The 17,137-nt window shown below is 38.9% G+C and overlaps 2 protein-coding genes across 6 annotated transcripts in view; one reads left to right on the forward strand and one right to left on the reverse strand.

Moving 5' to 3' along the window:
- Nucleotides 1–108: 108 nt before the first annotated feature.
- Nucleotides 109–14,559, reverse strand: LOC137996902 (early endosome antigen 1-like). Of its 5 annotated transcripts, XM_068842542.1 has the most exons (7): nucleotides 14,147–14,559; nucleotides 11,445–11,488; nucleotides 10,220–10,258; nucleotides 7,567–7,772; nucleotides 2,616–3,883; nucleotides 2,034–2,081; nucleotides 109–740 (listed from the first exon to the last, which is right to left on the reverse strand). In XM_068842542.1, exons 3-7 carry the CDS (start codon nucleotides 10,235–10,237, stop codon nucleotides 730–732), a joined length of 1,551 nt encoding a protein of 516 aa, XP_068698643.1. In that variant the 5' UTR covers nucleotides 10,238–10,258; nucleotides 11,445–11,488; nucleotides 14,147–14,559; the 3' UTR covers nucleotides 109–729. The 5 variants fall into 5 exon arrangements, with proteins under 5 accessions (XP_068698643.1, XP_068698640.1, XP_068698641.1 ...); XM_068842539.1 differs by lacking the exon at nucleotides 11,445–11,488 and having other exon boundaries at nucleotides 14,147–14,558; XM_068842540.1 differs by lacking the exon at nucleotides 109–740 and having other exon boundaries at nucleotides 2,020–2,081; nucleotides 14,147–14,548.
- A 155-nt stretch (nucleotides 14,560–14,714) lies between these two features.
- LOC137996906 (cilia- and flagella-associated protein 47-like) overlaps nucleotides 14,715–17,137 on the forward strand; it is a 68,908-nt gene continuing 66,485 nt past the window's right edge. The window contains exons 1-3 of the mRNA XM_068842544.1: nucleotides 14,715–14,958; nucleotides 15,813–15,967; nucleotides 16,706–16,913. Coding sequence (XP_068698645.1) covers nucleotides 14,809–14,958; nucleotides 15,813–15,967; nucleotides 16,706–16,913 — 513 coding nt within the window. The 5' untranslated portion in view covers nucleotides 14,715–14,808. The remainder of the gene's footprint in view (nucleotides 14,959–15,812; nucleotides 15,968–16,705; nucleotides 16,914–17,137) is intronic.

A 17,137-nucleotide genomic window follows, 5' to 3' on the forward strand; every position in this document is an offset into this window, starting at 1 on the left:
TTAACAGCGACTGCAATTATTCGAGTGTTTAAGACGGCGCATCGTCCGATTTCCGCGGCGACTCGTGTCCTTAAAATTTAAAAGTGATACTATGATAAAAAAAATCACTTCCTTTTTTCTTCAGATTTTGAAAGTGTATTTAACACCTCACTGACAAAATATTGAGCTTTGATTTCATCCAAAGGCTGTCACGTGTTTACTTCGAGTGTAAGTTTTGGATTTCACGGTACGCCATTACTCTCGTTCAAAATTGACCGATTGAACTCTAGGGATAAGTGATGTCCTCTAGGGATAAGTGACGTCATTTACTCACCAGCCTAAAATTTCAGCGTGTAAATACTTTTTATTATATATGCAAAACACGAGTTTAAGTCCGAAAAACCAGTGCTGCATTCACCCTCGTAAACACGCATTGCATCCTCAAACTTGCAAGTCTCTCCTCGATCCAGCTCTCTCAAGATTTTAAAGATAGTGATGGCGGACCGTTACAAAGGTTAAATTCCAGTTCAAGTAAACGGGAGTCTTATTGAAATCAAGGCTTAAACTTGGGTCACTTAGTGCTAAGTTAACATAGTTTTGAAATCCAAAGAAAAAGAATTGACTTTTTGGTCATGGAAGCACTTGGAAGTTTTGTGAATGAAAGGCTTGTGAAGTCTCAAGGTCTTGAATGACGATTTCAGCCCAGACTACACCTTGGTGGCCTCGGCTCTTGTTCAGTCATCATTAAAGTCACGAAGGATCTGAAATGTAAACACAAAAACACGAGATGCTCTCTGGTTCAAGATTACACAATTTCCAAGACCATTACATGCTGGTTGCAATAAATTTGATAAAGCGGTTTTCATTTAACCTACGTCAAAACCGTGAGACAATCAGAACCCAATCTAGGGTAGCGATAGTTCAAACACTTATGTCGGTTCCCATTCCCAATGCGTTTTCTTTGGTCGATCTCCACGCTTTAATAGAGAACGTAAGCAAGGATGACCACTACAAGTATGAAAACGTTATGTAAAAGTAACTTTCGGTTACTGAAATCATTTCGCGATTGCTCCAAGTCATTCGGCATGGAAAGTGTGCATGAACTTTCCAGGAATAAACAGTATATTTGGGAAGAAAATTGACAATTTATCGTCAGTTACTCGCGTCCTCCATACAGCCTCAAATGTCAAATTATTTGGCGTCGTTGGCCAGCACGAGAAAGGTGAGGAAATGTACCAAAATGTAAAACGCATGTGTGGGGCGTGCAATGCCTTTTGTTTTTGGTGTTTTTGTAGCCGATGTCGTCATCCTTGCTTGAGTTCTCTTACGATAGCGAAACGGAGCTTACAATTGCAAAATACCCTGCCCTTTCAAAGCTGCACCTCTGGAGAGGCTGAATACGTGGATACGTAGGGGAAAATACCACCCATCCCTTAGTAATGTCACGGTTCTAAGTATATTCTGAAGCCGTGGATACGAAATAAGCGGTGGAATCAGTGGATACGCGGATGCGCCTTAACAACGAGGCATATCACATGTTTCTTCTTTTCATAGCGATTCATATTTTCGCGATAAAATTTTAGTCACGGCAGCCTTCGCTCAAACCGGTTCATAGCTATCATATGCTTGTTTTGGACCCGGGATAGGACGCAGCTCTTTACAACCTTTAATTTCATTGGATCTCTTTAGGACGCAATCTCTATTGTTTTTAATTAGGGTCCCCTGTTTCTTTTGTTTCGTTCTTTGTGTCCATTGTTTTCTGAACCAATCCCGTGAGTCGTTATAATAGCTGTGTACTGCTCTTGTTTTGTGTCTCGATGGGATTAAGAAGAAGTCGCAAGGTATACTTCATATATGAAGCTCAAAAATTCATTCGTTCCCAGGGTCTGTCTTCATCCTTTCCTCGCATCCGCCTATCCAGCAAATTTAGGAGTTAGCTTTGAAGCGACAAGGTATTCTGCAATGAGTTAAGCCACTGAGGTGTAACCTCTTTACAATTACACGTGTAGACACAAAATTTATTTTGCATGAAACCTTCTTCTAGAAGTTCATACCTGTGTCTGGAGTGTGTAAATTGATCTCTGGTTCCTCAACTCCTTTATCTGATTAAAAAAATGAAAAAAAAATACCCATAGAAGCTTTTAAGGATGATAAACTATGGAAAACTCACAATGGAATGTTCTAGTGATTCTTCCAAGAAAACACAATATAAGAAAAAGAGATGCTTTGAGAAAATCTGCACATTAGCTGTGGGCGGAGCATACCTCGCACCGTAAACTTGGGACTCAATTTGCGATTTCAGTTCGATCTAACAGTACTGCGATTTTTTGCCGCGATATACAATACAATGAGATACGATGATTTGCTATTAGTCTCTCCCCCACGGGGCTTTTCAGGACTAATTTTACAATACTTTTGTGGGGGACTTTAGCCAGACTGCTTGTTACGCAGTTTACAATTAATTTTTATGGAAGTGAAAGATGCCCCCTTCCAGCTTAGGTTAGACCACAACACCGGGGACTACGTCCCCTATATGATGCGATGAAACTTGACGCACATTAACAGTGACAACAATGGCATAGAGTTGTTGAGAGACAAAAAACCCAAGGTTAACGAGCCTTTGAGCTTCCTCATACCTTGAAGCAACTGTCGTAACTGTGAATTCAGCCGAATCAACTGCTCTTCGCGAGCTTTAGCCCTTCTTAGCTCTGCCTGTAAATTTTGAAACTGTTCTTTCATTTGATCCACTTCCTTCTCAAGGGACGAACATTTCCCTTGAGACTCTTCCAACTCGCAAGTTAACTGTAAACACTTCGCTTTTGTACCATCGAGATCCTCTTTGAGTTTGTAGCACTGGTTCTGTAACACATCCAGCATGTTTCCCTGCGTCAAAATGTTCTTCTTTGAGTTTGCTAATCTAACTTGCAGAGCTTGACAGTGTTTTTGTCGCGCTTCGAGTTCACATTCGAGTTGTTTCAAATGCTCTCGAGTTTTGTTCAGTTGGTTGGTTACATGAACAAATCGTTTCTTTGTGTTTATAAATTTAACTTTCTGTGTGCAATATTTGAGCCTGGCGCCGTTAAGTTCTTGCTGCAAGACACGACAGTACTCTTGAGAACTTTCAATTTCGTTGGAAGCATTTTTGCTTTCTTTTCTCGCATTCTCTAGCTTTTCCTTTAAGGCTTCGCAGCGTTTTTTCACAGTTTCCAACTCGTTCTCTAATTGGTTACATTGTTGTCGGTACATTGCGACTTCTTTTTCGATGGCTTCGCACTTTGCGTTTGACTTGTTAAGCTCGGTCTCCAGCGAGGCGCACTGGGCTTTGGATTGTTCAAGTTCTTCTTCCAGACTCTGAACTTTCCTGGAAGATTTCGAGCTTCGACGTTTGCGCAATTTTGGCGTTTCTTCCCTAGAAATGATAGTGTAAGTTTCTTCTCGTTCAACAACCGAACTTGCCGAAGTTTTTCCGATCAGTCTCCACCGACGAGCGAGCCGCAGGGCTTCGTATGCTTTCTCGGTCAAGTCCGGAACAAGTCTCAAAACGAGGTCGAAATCGTGTATTCTATTTCTTATTCCTATTGGATAAAGTCCTTCACAGCTCGTGCGGCTGAATAATTTCTCGTCGATCGCGCCAGAAGTAAGCAGGGAATTCCATTGATTCAAAATCTTCTCCAAGTCTTTTGGGACGCTCTGGAGATGAGCCAGAACCTTCGCGTTTTTAAAGAAATCGTTCAGTGGTTGGAAAACACCTTTTCTGAAACGATCCAGCAAGTTTCCAAAGCTCGTACAGAGTTCATCAAACCTCTGAAGCACATTGGAATCAGGAGTGTTTGCTTGGCTTTTTGGAACTAAAATTCCTCGCAGCTGGACATTTCTCTCCCATGAGGCTAACTCCGCAACGTACCTGCGAAGCCAAAAATGAACAAAGTCGTTTTTAACTGTTTTGCCTTGATTTACGACGTGTCTCCAAATCAGTAATGTAGACATATGGTTGAAATATCATTAACAAAGAGCTTAAAGTACTTGTTTACCTAAATTGTAGAAATGCTGCCGAGGGGAAGGGAGATGTTGAATTATGCTTGCGGTAATTTAACGACAGTTCGTGCGTGGAATTGAAGGGGGATTTTAGTAGGTCTTGAACAGTGACGGTACAAAACGTGGACCCCCAAACTGGACCTTATGCGTTTTGCATAATTCTGCGGAATCTTACCTTCAAGCGCTAAGCGACAAACTGTGATTTGGTTTCAAACAATCAAATTTCCGAACAAAGCCGGGAAGATGGACTCCGCCTCCGGAAATGAAAATTGGAGTTTTTGTTTAGTTCACAGCTCGAACACCATAATCCATTACGATATGTTTTTACAAATTCTTCAATAAAAGGATTCGTACAGATTCCATCGCTTTCCATCGGCGTCGAATTTGAAAAAACGAATGTACCGTGGGAACCAAAGATGTTGATTGGTGGGTTAGTCACGCAGCAATAGCCCACTTTCGATATATTAAAATTCAGTCCTAAACAAAAGGCATCATCTCGAGGTTCTGGGGAATAAACTCATACAAATCCTTATATTTATTCCCCAGAGCCTCGAGATGATGCCTTTTGTTCAGAACTGAATTTTAATACATCGAAAGTGGGCTATTGATTTCGTCATCTCTGGTTGGCGTCGGAAGTGTTTGATTGATGGAAGCCAAAACGCAGTTTGGTTCGTTGGCGCTTGAGGATGAATTCCGCAAAATTATGAAAAACGCAGGAAAAGATTTGTTTCCTAAAACATTCCAAGTTCTTGGCCTTTTTCATTTAATGATTTAAATTATTGCTGCGGAGAGAGCGAAGCGAGCGAGCAGTAACGTAATCTGGAAATTCTCGAATTCACCACTTTTTACCAAAATGCACTGCGCCACGAAAAACCTAAAACTGACATTTGACTCAATAGACCAAAATTCAGTCCAAAACAAAAGGCATCATCTCGAGGCTCTGGGGAATAAACTAATACAAATCCTTATATTTATTCCCCAGAGCCTCGAGATGATGTCTTTTGTTTTGGACTGAATTTTAATATATCGAAATTGGTCTATTGAGCTTCGCATTTCATCGTTTGACGCAGCCACGCCTTCTTAGGGTCGAATTCTAGTAAGAAGAACTGATGAAATTTTCGTTAATCAAACTTGTAGAATGATTAGAAAAACTACGATACGATGAAATCGTAAAACACTTTATTTCAAATGTGCTGCGGTTCATGCAATCGAAACTTACTTGGGTTAAGCTTGGCATGTGCTTCAAGCCGTAGCACTGAATATAGTTCTACAAACTTTCGCTGATTGATGAGTACCAGGACAGATTTTAAGTTACAATTTCTGCATACAATTTAGACATCTGACGGATCTTTCGATTCCCGCGATCTGGTGCAAGGGGAGTTTTAGACTGCAAAACAGTCGTTTTCTTCCATTTTCGGAAGGCGCGAAGCGCCGTAAGCGTGATCCTCGCGTGTGAAGCGCGCGAGCCTCACACGCCCTACACTCGCTCCAGACCTTTTGTCTGAATATTATTTTACCGTGTCGCTTGCGTTCTCAAAAAAATACGACTGTTTTGCAGTCTAGGGGAGTTTGTAGTGTCTTGCTTTCTCATTTTACATCATGCTCGAATTTCAGATCAGTGGCTTATCAGCTAGAGGTTTGTATTTTATTTCCGTTTACATTTTCTCCATTTCATCAAGGTCTGGAAAGGGGGTGGTCCGGGTTAAATTTCGGGACATTGACGACATTTCATTCCCTCAAAAAAGTAAAATAAGTCCTATTGACTTCAATGCACCGTTGCAGTGGTTATCAATGGTAAATATTGATAAATATTGTCAAAGAAATGTACTGCAGCATTACTATCTATTAGATACACCAGTTTTTTTGTTGTTGTTGTTGTTGCGTAACAGTGAAAGTACCAAAAGTACGTGTTTGAGGATACGAGAAGCGAAATAAAAAACAGGCACGCATTGCGTACGTGTGGTAGTGCAGTAACTTGACACAGTGCTTTATTCCATAACTGTCAACTGAGCTGCGTTTTGTTTTCCGGGAGATTCAAGTTGTCTTTGCGTAATATGTAGCTTTAATAGTACACAATATTGCTTTGGTATCGTAAATCATCATAGTGCTATGATAGATGTCTTAGGTAAATAGCCCCCTGAGAAGGTATGCAGTTACTAGTAAAATACTAAACCCAGAAAGACTGAAGAAAATAGAACGGAATCGAGAAATATTAGCTTCAATTTTTGACTGGATGATCGCCCGATCGTTCCCTTTTTTAAAACTCAGTGGCAACATTATTCGAGACGAGACATCACACAATTTACTAATCAACACCAAACCCTCGTCATGGATGCCCAAAAATTCGAAAACTTAAGAAACGACATCGGCAATGGGAGCGAAAATGACACAACTCTGACAAAAAAAGCATAAAAAAAAAAAGGATTTGCGCGTGCAACTATGGATGTTTAAAGGTGTTATGCACCCGTGAGAAAGATGATTGACAAGTTGCTTGGCAACGGGCGAAACGAAACTGAAAAATTAGAGTTCTAGGCAGGAGTCGAACATATGACCGCCACAACACTGGCCGGATGCTGACTCCCCATTGACCGACCTAAAAGAATTATTGGGCAGCTAGGTCGTTTGTCGAAGGTTCCTCGTGGACAATGTGCTCCGCTGGTCTGCCGACATAACAATGTTATGCGCCTCAAATTTCAAATACGGCTAAGACGTGGGACGAAAAGAAAACTAAAAGGAGGTCGTTGGTTCAAATCGTGCCCTGAGTTTTGAGTTGTGCCTTCGCCCGTTGTCAAGTAACTGGTCTAACAAAGGACTTGCACGCTCCACACGTGCGCGTAACAGTAACGATCAAATCTAAAGTTTTGGGGAAGACGTCAGCATCTCTCCTCTCGCGACGTTTTTAAGCCGCGCACGACAACCGGAAGTGAACATTTCGCATGCCATGTCAGTAGCCTCTATCAGGATTTTAGACCAATAGTCTCCACCAGGGAAAAGATACTTAGCAATATAAATGTGGAAGTGTCAACACATTTAAAGAGGAAAACAGCACAATTACGGTTGCCGTCCACGGATCAAGAACGTCTTGTGGTTAACGTTCCCATGACACGGGTTGGAATAGTCGTGAAGCGATAGAATGAGTTTCAATCGAGTGTTATAAAACCAAAACCAAAGAAATTACTTTGGCCAATCAGAAAGGACGGAAGCAATCCAGTAAACCAATCAACACTCGAAGTAATTACACGTAGCCGACACAAAGAGCGGGAAAATGTGCACGCGCAAGCCACGATTGGTTTTGGTTTCACTTCTGATTGGTTGAAAAAGTGGCGCGAGAACTTTGAACCAATCACTGAGTGAAGCCGTCATGCAAAACCAATGCAATTCGCTAATTACTTTCGACAATCAATTGAAAACCGTTCTAGCAATAATGTGGATTTGTGTTTTGAGATGAGGTTCTCGTTGCTTGAGATCACAAATTTGGATCCAAGACGAGGGCTTTAAAACGCTTTCAAAACAACATTTACTGCAAAACTCTTCAAAAAAAAATCAACATACCCTCTTGAAGTTACTCCTCCAAAGGATCTGTGATTCCACGACTGCCAGCGACGGGTCACTTGCTTGAGTTTGCGATAGAGCTCCTCTATAAAATGATCCTTTTCCTTCTCACGTGATAGATTCTGTATCTGTGTTTCGAAGGCAGCACACTGCTCTGCTAACCACACCTCACGGGCAGTTTGTGATAACGCCTCCAAATCCTCATACTGCCACAGTTGCAAAATAATAATAAAAAGAGTAGCCTGTAAGTTGTAACACGAACACATCCTATACTGCTTTTGTTTTTAAGGTGTCTCAGTGGACGGCAGAGAAGGGATAGGTTCATTTCTTCTGTCGCGAAATGACATGTCAAATTTCCGTGACCTGCTCCCGTTTGACTTAGAAGCACACTCGGTAGAGAACCGGTGATCGCATACAACTTGTAAGAGTTTTTCTTCTGTCCTTGCGTGGGTTCATTTTCATTACTAGGGCTACACCTCAAATGCATTTCACGGGAAAAAGGATGGCGCTTAAAAATAACTCTTCAAATGGCCGACAGCAAGCCTATCAGGGTTTTCAAATCACTACATTACCGGCAAGTCTTAGGCGCTCATTTCAAAAGTCCTTATAAACAGTATCTGAGTCTTATCACACGTTAGCATTCAAAAATTGAGATAAAGTGACCCATACCAGTCATTACGTGAGAAAATTTAAAAGGTTAGATTTTTGAGGTTGTCGTCGATTGGTAACTGGGGATCCTATCATGCGAGAGAACCGAGTTGAAGTCGTGGAACTGACAGGTTTTTACCCATTTGAAAAATTACCGGACTGCCAATCATTTTAATAAATACTGTAATTTGAAAACACCAAGAAAGGCTGGCACAAATTTACACAGCGTTTTTTGGTCATTTTGCTGAATCCCCAACAAATTCTGAGATTGGAGGTGATAGGGGAGGGAAATAAGGGACGAGTAGAAAAAGTAGGTAAATTACCTCAATTGATTTCGAACAAACCTTAGAAACGCGATAAATAACGGTAAAACATGCATAGTGCATAAAAATCAATGAAAATTCATTTTTTCCCCAAAATAAAATACCAAATCCAGGAGACCACTTTTAAGATGCATAAAACCACAAAAGGCTCCAAAATCCAAAACTCACTCTAAAAATTGCCAAATAAGCGAAAATGAAATTCCTTTTTCCCAAACTGTTCATTGGAAAAGGGCAGGGTAGAGTTGGGAGCAGGGAAAGGACACCATGTAGGGGGAGGGCGAGTTGGAGGAAAGTGGTAGAGAGAGAAGAACTACCGGTAAGCCCTCAAATAATGTCCAAATGTACCAACTTTTGAATGCAACAAGTCAATCTACTGCACAAAGCTGCTTATTTTTTCAATGTTGTTACAAAAGTTTCAAGTAGCAAGAGAGAGTATCAAAGGTACTGGCTACCCATTACTTCCCTTTTTGCCAAAATATGAAGCTGGCAAAAGTTACAAAACTATGGTTTGAAGTAGTTGACTATCTTGCTGACCTGCCGCTTTTTGAATGGCCAGTTCGAACTGCCCCGTCGCCCGGGCCTCTCGGGAAGCTGTTGTGTTTCCAAGTAGTTTTGTCAGGATTTAAAAATTCCACCATTTTTCGAGACCGAGCAGAGCGAGGTCAACGAAAGTGGTCGCATTTTCATCCCTACTTATAATACTACTTCAGAATAATAATTATACTCCAATATCCATCACTGGTGGCGAGATGACTCTTGGTGGTAAGTTTACTGATGGTGAGTCTTCCTGGTGGCAAGGTGACTGTATTACCCGTCCATCCCATTTAAGAAAAAAGCCACAATGCCATTGTCAGGGTTCGTACACCTTTTTCAGACTAAAAATTCAAGGACTTTTCAAGAAATTTCAAGGGCCAAATTTTGAAATTTCAAGGACCTCTTTGTTATTTACGTCGAAGAATTTACCCATGGAAATAGTCTGACAGTACAATTCTTGGTCATTTCCCATAACGTACATGCGTGAAAATAATGCAAAGGCACTGGTAACCATTCTCGACCCCATAGCTCGTCCGTTTGTATAACATGACTTGAGTGGCTGATTATTTTTACTGCACTTTTCAAAGATTAAAAATGTGGGTCAGAAATAATTCAAGGACTTTCAAGGACCAGGAATGAAGAGCATCTAGATTTTCAAGGACTTTCAAGGCCTTGAAAATGTACTCTCGAAATTCAAGGGTTTTCAAGGGTGTTCAAGATGCGTATGAACCCTGCATTGTATTTGAGCTAACTGGAAAACTGAAACCAGTAACTCCTTTTTAAAAAATGATTTTAGACACATAGGTTGCAGCTTGGGAGTGGGGTAAGCGTGCTTGACAACTCGCTGGATTTATTTCTATTCTTTGAGACTGTTTCACTTTGCCTATAATAATTATTTATATTATTAGTAGACTGCTCTGTTTCATGTCAGTTCAGATTTGTGCTTTGAATGGTTATCCCTGAAAAGACCCTGATAGGGTGTGGTATTAGTATTTTAAAAATATTTTTCTTTATGTTATTGCATGTCTTGGGTTACATTCATTTTCCTTCCAAAAAATAGAAGAGTCATCTATGCCACCACTTTATCTAGGATAAACAAAATTCAGACCCAGAATAAATCATTGCACCCGTCTACAAGAAATACTTACATAATATTCTTTCATCATGGTATTGCAAGTAACCCCAATCTAAAACAAATAAAATAGTATGAACAAATTGTGTGATGATAGCTAGAAAACTACACACAAGGCAATTTTTCATGCAACTTGTTACATAGTTTTCTTGTTCCACAACTTTCCACGAAAAATACCTTCCCCTGACAAGGAGATTGTCAGTATTTTTTGTTGCTGAAGACATTGCAAGAAAAATATTTGGTTCCACTTTCCAAAGGTATTCTTGTAAAGCTACAACAAACTTTTCTAGAAACATACAGGGGGGAACAAGAAATCAGTAAGAGCCTTAGCCTTTTTCAAAATTAAAAAATAACTGTTTTATGTGTCTGCCATGTGACAGGTAGTGCTTAGAAAATGCAGCTTCCTAGAACTCTCTTGAATTTATAAAGGGCCTCAGCTGCTTGTTTTCTGTTACTTTAAAGTACAGCTAGTCTTGCAGTGTTTTTTTGTTGCAACACTATGAAGTCTGATCTTGTATGAAGCATTCAAACTCAGAGAACAGCAAAAAAATGGAAAGAGAATGTATGACTGATTTGGAATGTTATGCACCACAAAAAGTGATCAGATTTTCTTTCAAAAATAATTTAGCCTATACCCCAACTACCCATAATAATATACAAAACCCTAATAATAATAATTGCAGGCTTTTTAAAGGGCAGTTTTTGACAGCTTCATAATTTATATTCAGTATATATTAATTTTGCAATGTCTCTTCTATTAAAGACAGACCGCAGTGCCACTCTTCCATAGAATTCTTCCTATAGCACAGCATGACAACATCTTATATTTCATAATGAGAGTCGAAATTAAATTTAATACATTTCAAGTCACCAAAGAAAATAAACAAAAAAAGACCGATACAGCTTTCCATTCATCACTGGAAATTAATTTTAGAACAAGATCTGATGTGTCTCAGTGACAGGAATACCCCGGTAAAGGACATTAACCAGAAAAAGTGGTCAAAAGCGACAGAAAACAGGTTTAACACCAAGGCACTGAATTCTGACATGATCAATCACTTAATTTATTCATGCAGTTGCAATCCATTAGCACATGTCAAAAACACTTATCCATTATTGAAGCCACATGATGGTCACATTCAAACAATTCAACAGGTGTCAAACTTGTATAACATCCACCGATGACAGAAGTAAAAGTTATCTGCCACAGTCATTGATATAATAAAAATAACTAAACTAACCTTTCAAACCTTTCAGTGGTTTTCCATTTTTTGAGTTGATCACTCTGAAAACATTTTGATGAATCAAAACACTAGAACATTTCAAAATACCATAATGAAATTTATTGATGAAATACCTATGTAAAACTCTCACACTTTTTAATAAATGGGAACATTAACCTGTTCTCTACATAATTCGTTACAGAATAAAAAATTCATTACATGACACCATATGATTTTGCCAAAAAATAAAAGAGATGCCAAATTTGGGGAAATTAGGACATACATGTATACAAAGGTGTTAAGTAACAACAAGCATTTCACTAGATTTGAGAGTAATTTGCTAGCTTTCCAGGAAACCACATGCTTCTCCTTGACACCTTTTTTTCACAGCTTTCAACATTTTGTTCTGTAATAATTAAAGCAGGGAATACAATTTCAAGCCACCAGTTGCATACATTCCTAAAAAGTGAAGTTCTCCCCACAAATTACTAAGAATTAAGCAAGCAATTTTGGTCTGTGCAGAGAAGAAAGAAAATGTTTGAAAAATAATTTATGGGGATTCTGACAAATCATTCAGTTATTTTAAATCTTACATAATTAACTAATTCAATTTTCTTACATGATAAACAAAAGACAATTATAATTATCAATTTCCTAGAAAGGTAACATAAGACATTTCTATAAAGTGGTTTGTTCACGTTTTCTAGACAAACAGATTCTCCTCACGGATTATATTACCCCATATCTCACCTTCTCAACACAACAAACATTTCACAAGAATGCAGGAAATTAAATTTAAAGCTACCACAGGGTCCATCAATTAATCTACAAATAGTAAATTTCATCCCTGGCAGCATTGGAGCCAGGGCAAGAAATAAATTTGGACAGACATTACTATGGAAAGCTATTTTATTGAAAAATATTAACAATGTTTTCATTTTAACTATGGAAAATTCATTGCAAAATTATTTCCAACATGCCTAATTTCTGCTAATTTAAAAGGAAACTATAGGTTCACATTTCAGTTGGCCAATGTAATGGTAAAACGTTTCAACAAGTTGATGTTGAATTTCAATTTGAAATAGACCAATTTCGAAATATTAAAATTCAGTCCTAAACAAAAGACATCATCTCGAGGCTCTGGGGAATAAATATAAGCATTTGTATGAGTTTATTCCCCAGAGCCTCGAGATGATGCCTTTTGTTTAGGACTGAATTTTAATATATCAAAAGTGGTCTATTCAACAGGTGTCATACTTGAGTGACACAACATAAAAGAAACTCTTCCCCGATCTATGGTCAACTGTAACAAAAGAAGTCTTCACCGTTTTGTCTCTGAAGACATTTTATTACAAAAGGAGTGCACCACTAGGGCTTAAACAAAGACCAAAATGGAATTTATAGGGACTATTTAGGAAATCCCCACACTTTGATAAAAAGGAACAAATACTTAAATGATGTACGTTACATAATGGCAAGGATCTTAAATTATTCTACGTCAAAAACAAAAGAAACTAGGAATTTGTCAAATTCAGTCCAAATTAGATTCAAAGGTTTCTCAAAAATATGGTTTTCCATTCATACCAACCTTGAGATGAAAATTTGTTAAAAAAGAAACTTGAAATGTTACCATCAAGAAAAAGAATTTGTATATATTGCACCCATTCCATAAAATTTTCTTCAAAACATGCTGTTTATTGGAAAAACAGATACCATGATACTCATCAAATCAAATCCTTATGTTGGGAAAATTTTGAGATTAATGTTAATTTGCTCTACAAACCTTTTAGCAGTGCCAAGACAGGATTCAATATTTTCTTAAATGGATAAAAATTTAAACTTTTCATGTTTGGTTTTGCCCGGGTTACTTAGCACCTGCTCGTCAAAATGCAATTGATTTCAGGCCAAATTTGCAGATTCGTCAGATATTAACCCACAAACTATACACCACCTTATTGGCGTGTCTTGGGCAAAGCAGGAAGAAAACTATGTTCATGAGATGGAATGCGTGACTTCGAAAAAAGTAAGATGATTCAAGCGAAAAGACGGATCGCAAAGATCGAAACTACACCAAGAAGCTTAAAGAAGCGCAGAGTAAATTCATAAGAAACAATCAGAAAAACTTGAGACTGTAAAAAAACGGAAAACATCGAACCGCTACCTCTCTTTTCCTTGTATTTAAAATAAGTCAAGTTCACTTCCTCATCGGAGGGCACTGCACAAGCCCAAATTACATAAAACGCGATTAACCACCTTTTCACACATAAATTTTAAGACTTCTTCTAAAAAAACTTGCTCAGAACGTAATACCAAATACGCATTATGTCCGCTTAGTATTAGAAAGCCAATACCACTCTATACAAATTTTTGATCAAAATAAAGCTAATATTTCCGATATTCCGAAAAACTGCAGGCACAGGAAAAGCCCGAAAGGAGATATGTTCCCTCGGATATAGAAGAGTAATTCTATAAATCAAAGCTATTGAAAGAATGCTCTCGTAACGCAATGTACTGTACAAACCAGAAAAAAAATTTAACCTCTTTGGGTTAAAAATACAGCCGACGTCACCGTCGTCCAAAATGAGCGCTCCTTCCTGACAAAGAGCGAATTTAAATTCTTGATTTAGGGACAAGGGAGAGAACAAAAAAGGAGGGAAACTGAGAGAAAAGAGAACCATTCGGAAAGGTTTAAGAAATGAAAAATGCTGTGATCGGCTTACCAAAACATTCCAAGCAACGCTGTGACAGTCAGATACAGGCATCTATCTTGTTTATATCGTTCGTGAAGTTCATTCATCCGAGACTCATTCAACTCTACGCGCGCATATCATTTGCAATTTTTACACGTAGCATCAACAGGTGGTTGTTGACAAAGTTTTCGAGCACGTGGACAAAGCGCTGAAAGAAGTTTCATTGTGTTAAAAGTTCGCTTCCTCCTTGCGGTTTCAATTGATTGCAAAAAGTCCGTCAGAAAAGAGTGGCCTCCCGAGGTATAGTCTTCATAACCCACATTAACAAACTTGAAAAATAATCCTTTCCGCACTTTGTTGTTCCTTTCTGTATTAGCTAGAAGACAGTTCTGCCTGTCTCATGTTGTCAGTGACTGTGCTGTGCTATGGCCATCTTGCAACCAGCTGGGTGAAGATCTTAACTTACTTGTGATTGGTTGAAAGCCTATGAGTTCAAATTATCCAATTAAAACGAGTGTTATATTAATAGCACAACTTGCCATTGAGTCTGACTTGTTTCTAAGCAACGAAAGTTAGATTGTGCATTAAATATGGCGGCGAATTTAAGCTTGTTGCATTTCTCACATGTTCCTTTGTAAATTTCCGCCAACTCACCGTTAAAAGATTATCATCTTTTTCTTAAAGTACTGAGTATGGAGGGTACTGTGGCAGGAGTGAGAATCGTCCCGCCTGTGGTTGAATTTTTCGACGCAGAATCTGACGTTGTGCACCAAATGGCGCTTACTGTCCAGAACATGAGCAAGACTTCGAAGACCATTCGATTTCACGGTCCTGCATCAAACGTAAGTAAAATATACTCAGCTCAAAACTGCAATTAACAAATTGCTCCTGTGTATTTGAAATCGATGCATATGAGTATTGTTATGTTCGCTTTGTTCTTTTGTTTGATGGACATTAATTATAAGGGCCTCACGCTCCTTTCCCCTTGTAGTTTGGTGGAGAAGGGGTCTTTAGGATCGGCCTCAGCACAGGGTAACCCTGGCATTGCTCGGCCTTTGGGCGGGGAATTGCTGCCTGCGGCACCCCTTCAGCCCTGTGCTGACTGGGTTTACTTGGCCCTAGGACATTTGCCAGCCACCATGCCCGCCTTGCAGCACAGGCATGAGGCACCCTCTCGGTGTGGCGACATGTGCCGAGGCCCCTCATCCGGTCCCTCTGGTTGGTGGTTTCATCCGAGCCTTGCCGGCATATTCCCTGCCAACTTGGCCCACAAATTGTGTTCTGTGTTGATTTTTCGTGAGTAATAACATTAATGGACATTAATTATCTCGGATCCGGTATACATGTATGAAAGACCAGCCGATTGAAGTCATGATTCTGCAATCGTCACAGCGCTAAGCATGGGAGTACCTAATTAGCAAGGCCTAATCGGAATTAAGTCTGCCCCTTCAATTCCACTTGGACAAATTTACAATCCAAACTCAATTGTCAGGATTTAATTGCCTAGTAGTGTAAACCAATTTGACCTTACTTTCTTGTCCTAGATATGGCACGTGAAGTAATTAATCTTTGTGCACGAAGAATATTTTCAAATGAAAGTTCTAAACTCATATGCATAATTAAGTTATAAAGTATTTATTTTAATAAGTGTTCAATAACAATAGTAATTATTGTTATTTCGTAAATATTGTTTCAGCTTTTTAGATTAAAAGTGAAAAATCCCGATCATGCTATAGCACCTGGATTGGAAGTTGCTGCATTGGTCGAATATTACACTACAAAAGCAGAGGACGCACAAGACCGGGTCATTCTTGTGGCTGATAATGATGTGGTGGAGATTCCTCTTATAGCGTCAGTACAAGATCTTTGCTGTACTCAGCTCTTTTGTCCTGCAGGAAACTGCAACTATAAGCCTTTTGCAACAGTTGGTCACATGACCTCTTTTTCATGATGATGATTCTGCTGAGTACATGAAAATATTTTACAGAAATAAAAAGAGCAGATTAAAATATGCTACCATGCTGATTTTCGTTAGTATAACTATGGTTTAAGCTGGTTTACAGTTTGTGTGGGAAAAAGTCGCTTTGCCATCCAGTCATGCTTTGATGATTTTTTACAAATCCTCGTATTTTCCTAAGTTTTCAAACCGCTTTTCTTCACAGATTGACAGTCTGAAATTTTCTATCCTTGCACATTTACCGGTATATTTGACCATTGGTAAGAATGGGAAGCTTAGCTCTGTTTTTGGCGCTTAATTATGGAAATTTCACTGGAGAGCAAAAGCTTTTCGTTCGTAAAGAAAAGTATGGAATTCTCAAGTGTTTATTAAAAAATGATCATAAAATCTCTTACCTTAAGTGGTATTTCTCTGAAAATTTGTATAATTTCTGTTATCTGAGATCTGATTTGAGATCTTTGGTTACTCCGATTGAACAGATTGGCTGGAACAATTAGATCAGATGGGAGAAACTAAGTAAACAAACCAGTCATTGACCATTAAAAAAATTATTACAACAATTTTATTTAAAATGCAAAGCTTAATTTAAAAAGCAAGGCAAGTGAAGCAATTTGTCTTTCCTTTATCGACAGGTACACCCCTTCTCCACAGTTAGAACTAAGTGGCCCAGCAGATTTTGGTGTGTCAGTGGCAGATGGTAAAGTCTTATCTCAGGAGATTTATGTCATAAATGAGGGGTCTCTTTCAGGAGAGTTTAAGATCAGATACAGCGGCGACCAACCAATCACCATTATGCCATCAGGTGGTGTTGTCAAACCAGGAACAAAGCAGGCTGTAAAGGTGAGATCAATCTTTCAGTTTTAGGAAAATTTGATGCTATTAACTGTAAATTACAAACTATTGATACCAGCTATAGTCATTAAGTAGTGTAGCAGCAAATAAGCATTTTTATGTGACTGTATACTATTTTTTTCTGGCTGCTGATTGCACTTACTGTTAGCCTGCCTTAAGCAAACGTTCCCAAACCAGTGAAATTCTCCGCATTCTCCCTGTGCGGAAGTTGA

Source organism: Montipora foliosa, chromosome 3 (genome assembly GCF_036669935.1).
Source record: "Montipora foliosa isolate CH-2021 chromosome 3, ASM3666993v2, whole genome shotgun sequence".
NCBI lineage: Eukaryota > Metazoa > Cnidaria > Anthozoa > Scleractinia > Acroporidae > Montipora > Montipora foliosa.

Bases quoted from the DNA above. Each gene is read 5' to 3' on its own strand.
- LOC137996902 (XM_068842538.1), bottom strand. From the start codon at position 14,188: ATGCCTGTATCTGACTGTCACAGCGTTGCTTGGAATGTTTTG. The intron at 10,259-14,146 runs GTAAGCCGATCA...TATTTGTTTTAG, and splicing joins GCGTTGCTTGGAATGTTTTG to ATTGGGGTTACTTGCAATAC. The intron at 3,884-7,566 runs GTATGTTGATTT...TTGGCTTCGCAG, and splicing joins GGAGGAGTAACTTCAAGAGG to GTACGTTGCGGAGTTAGCCT.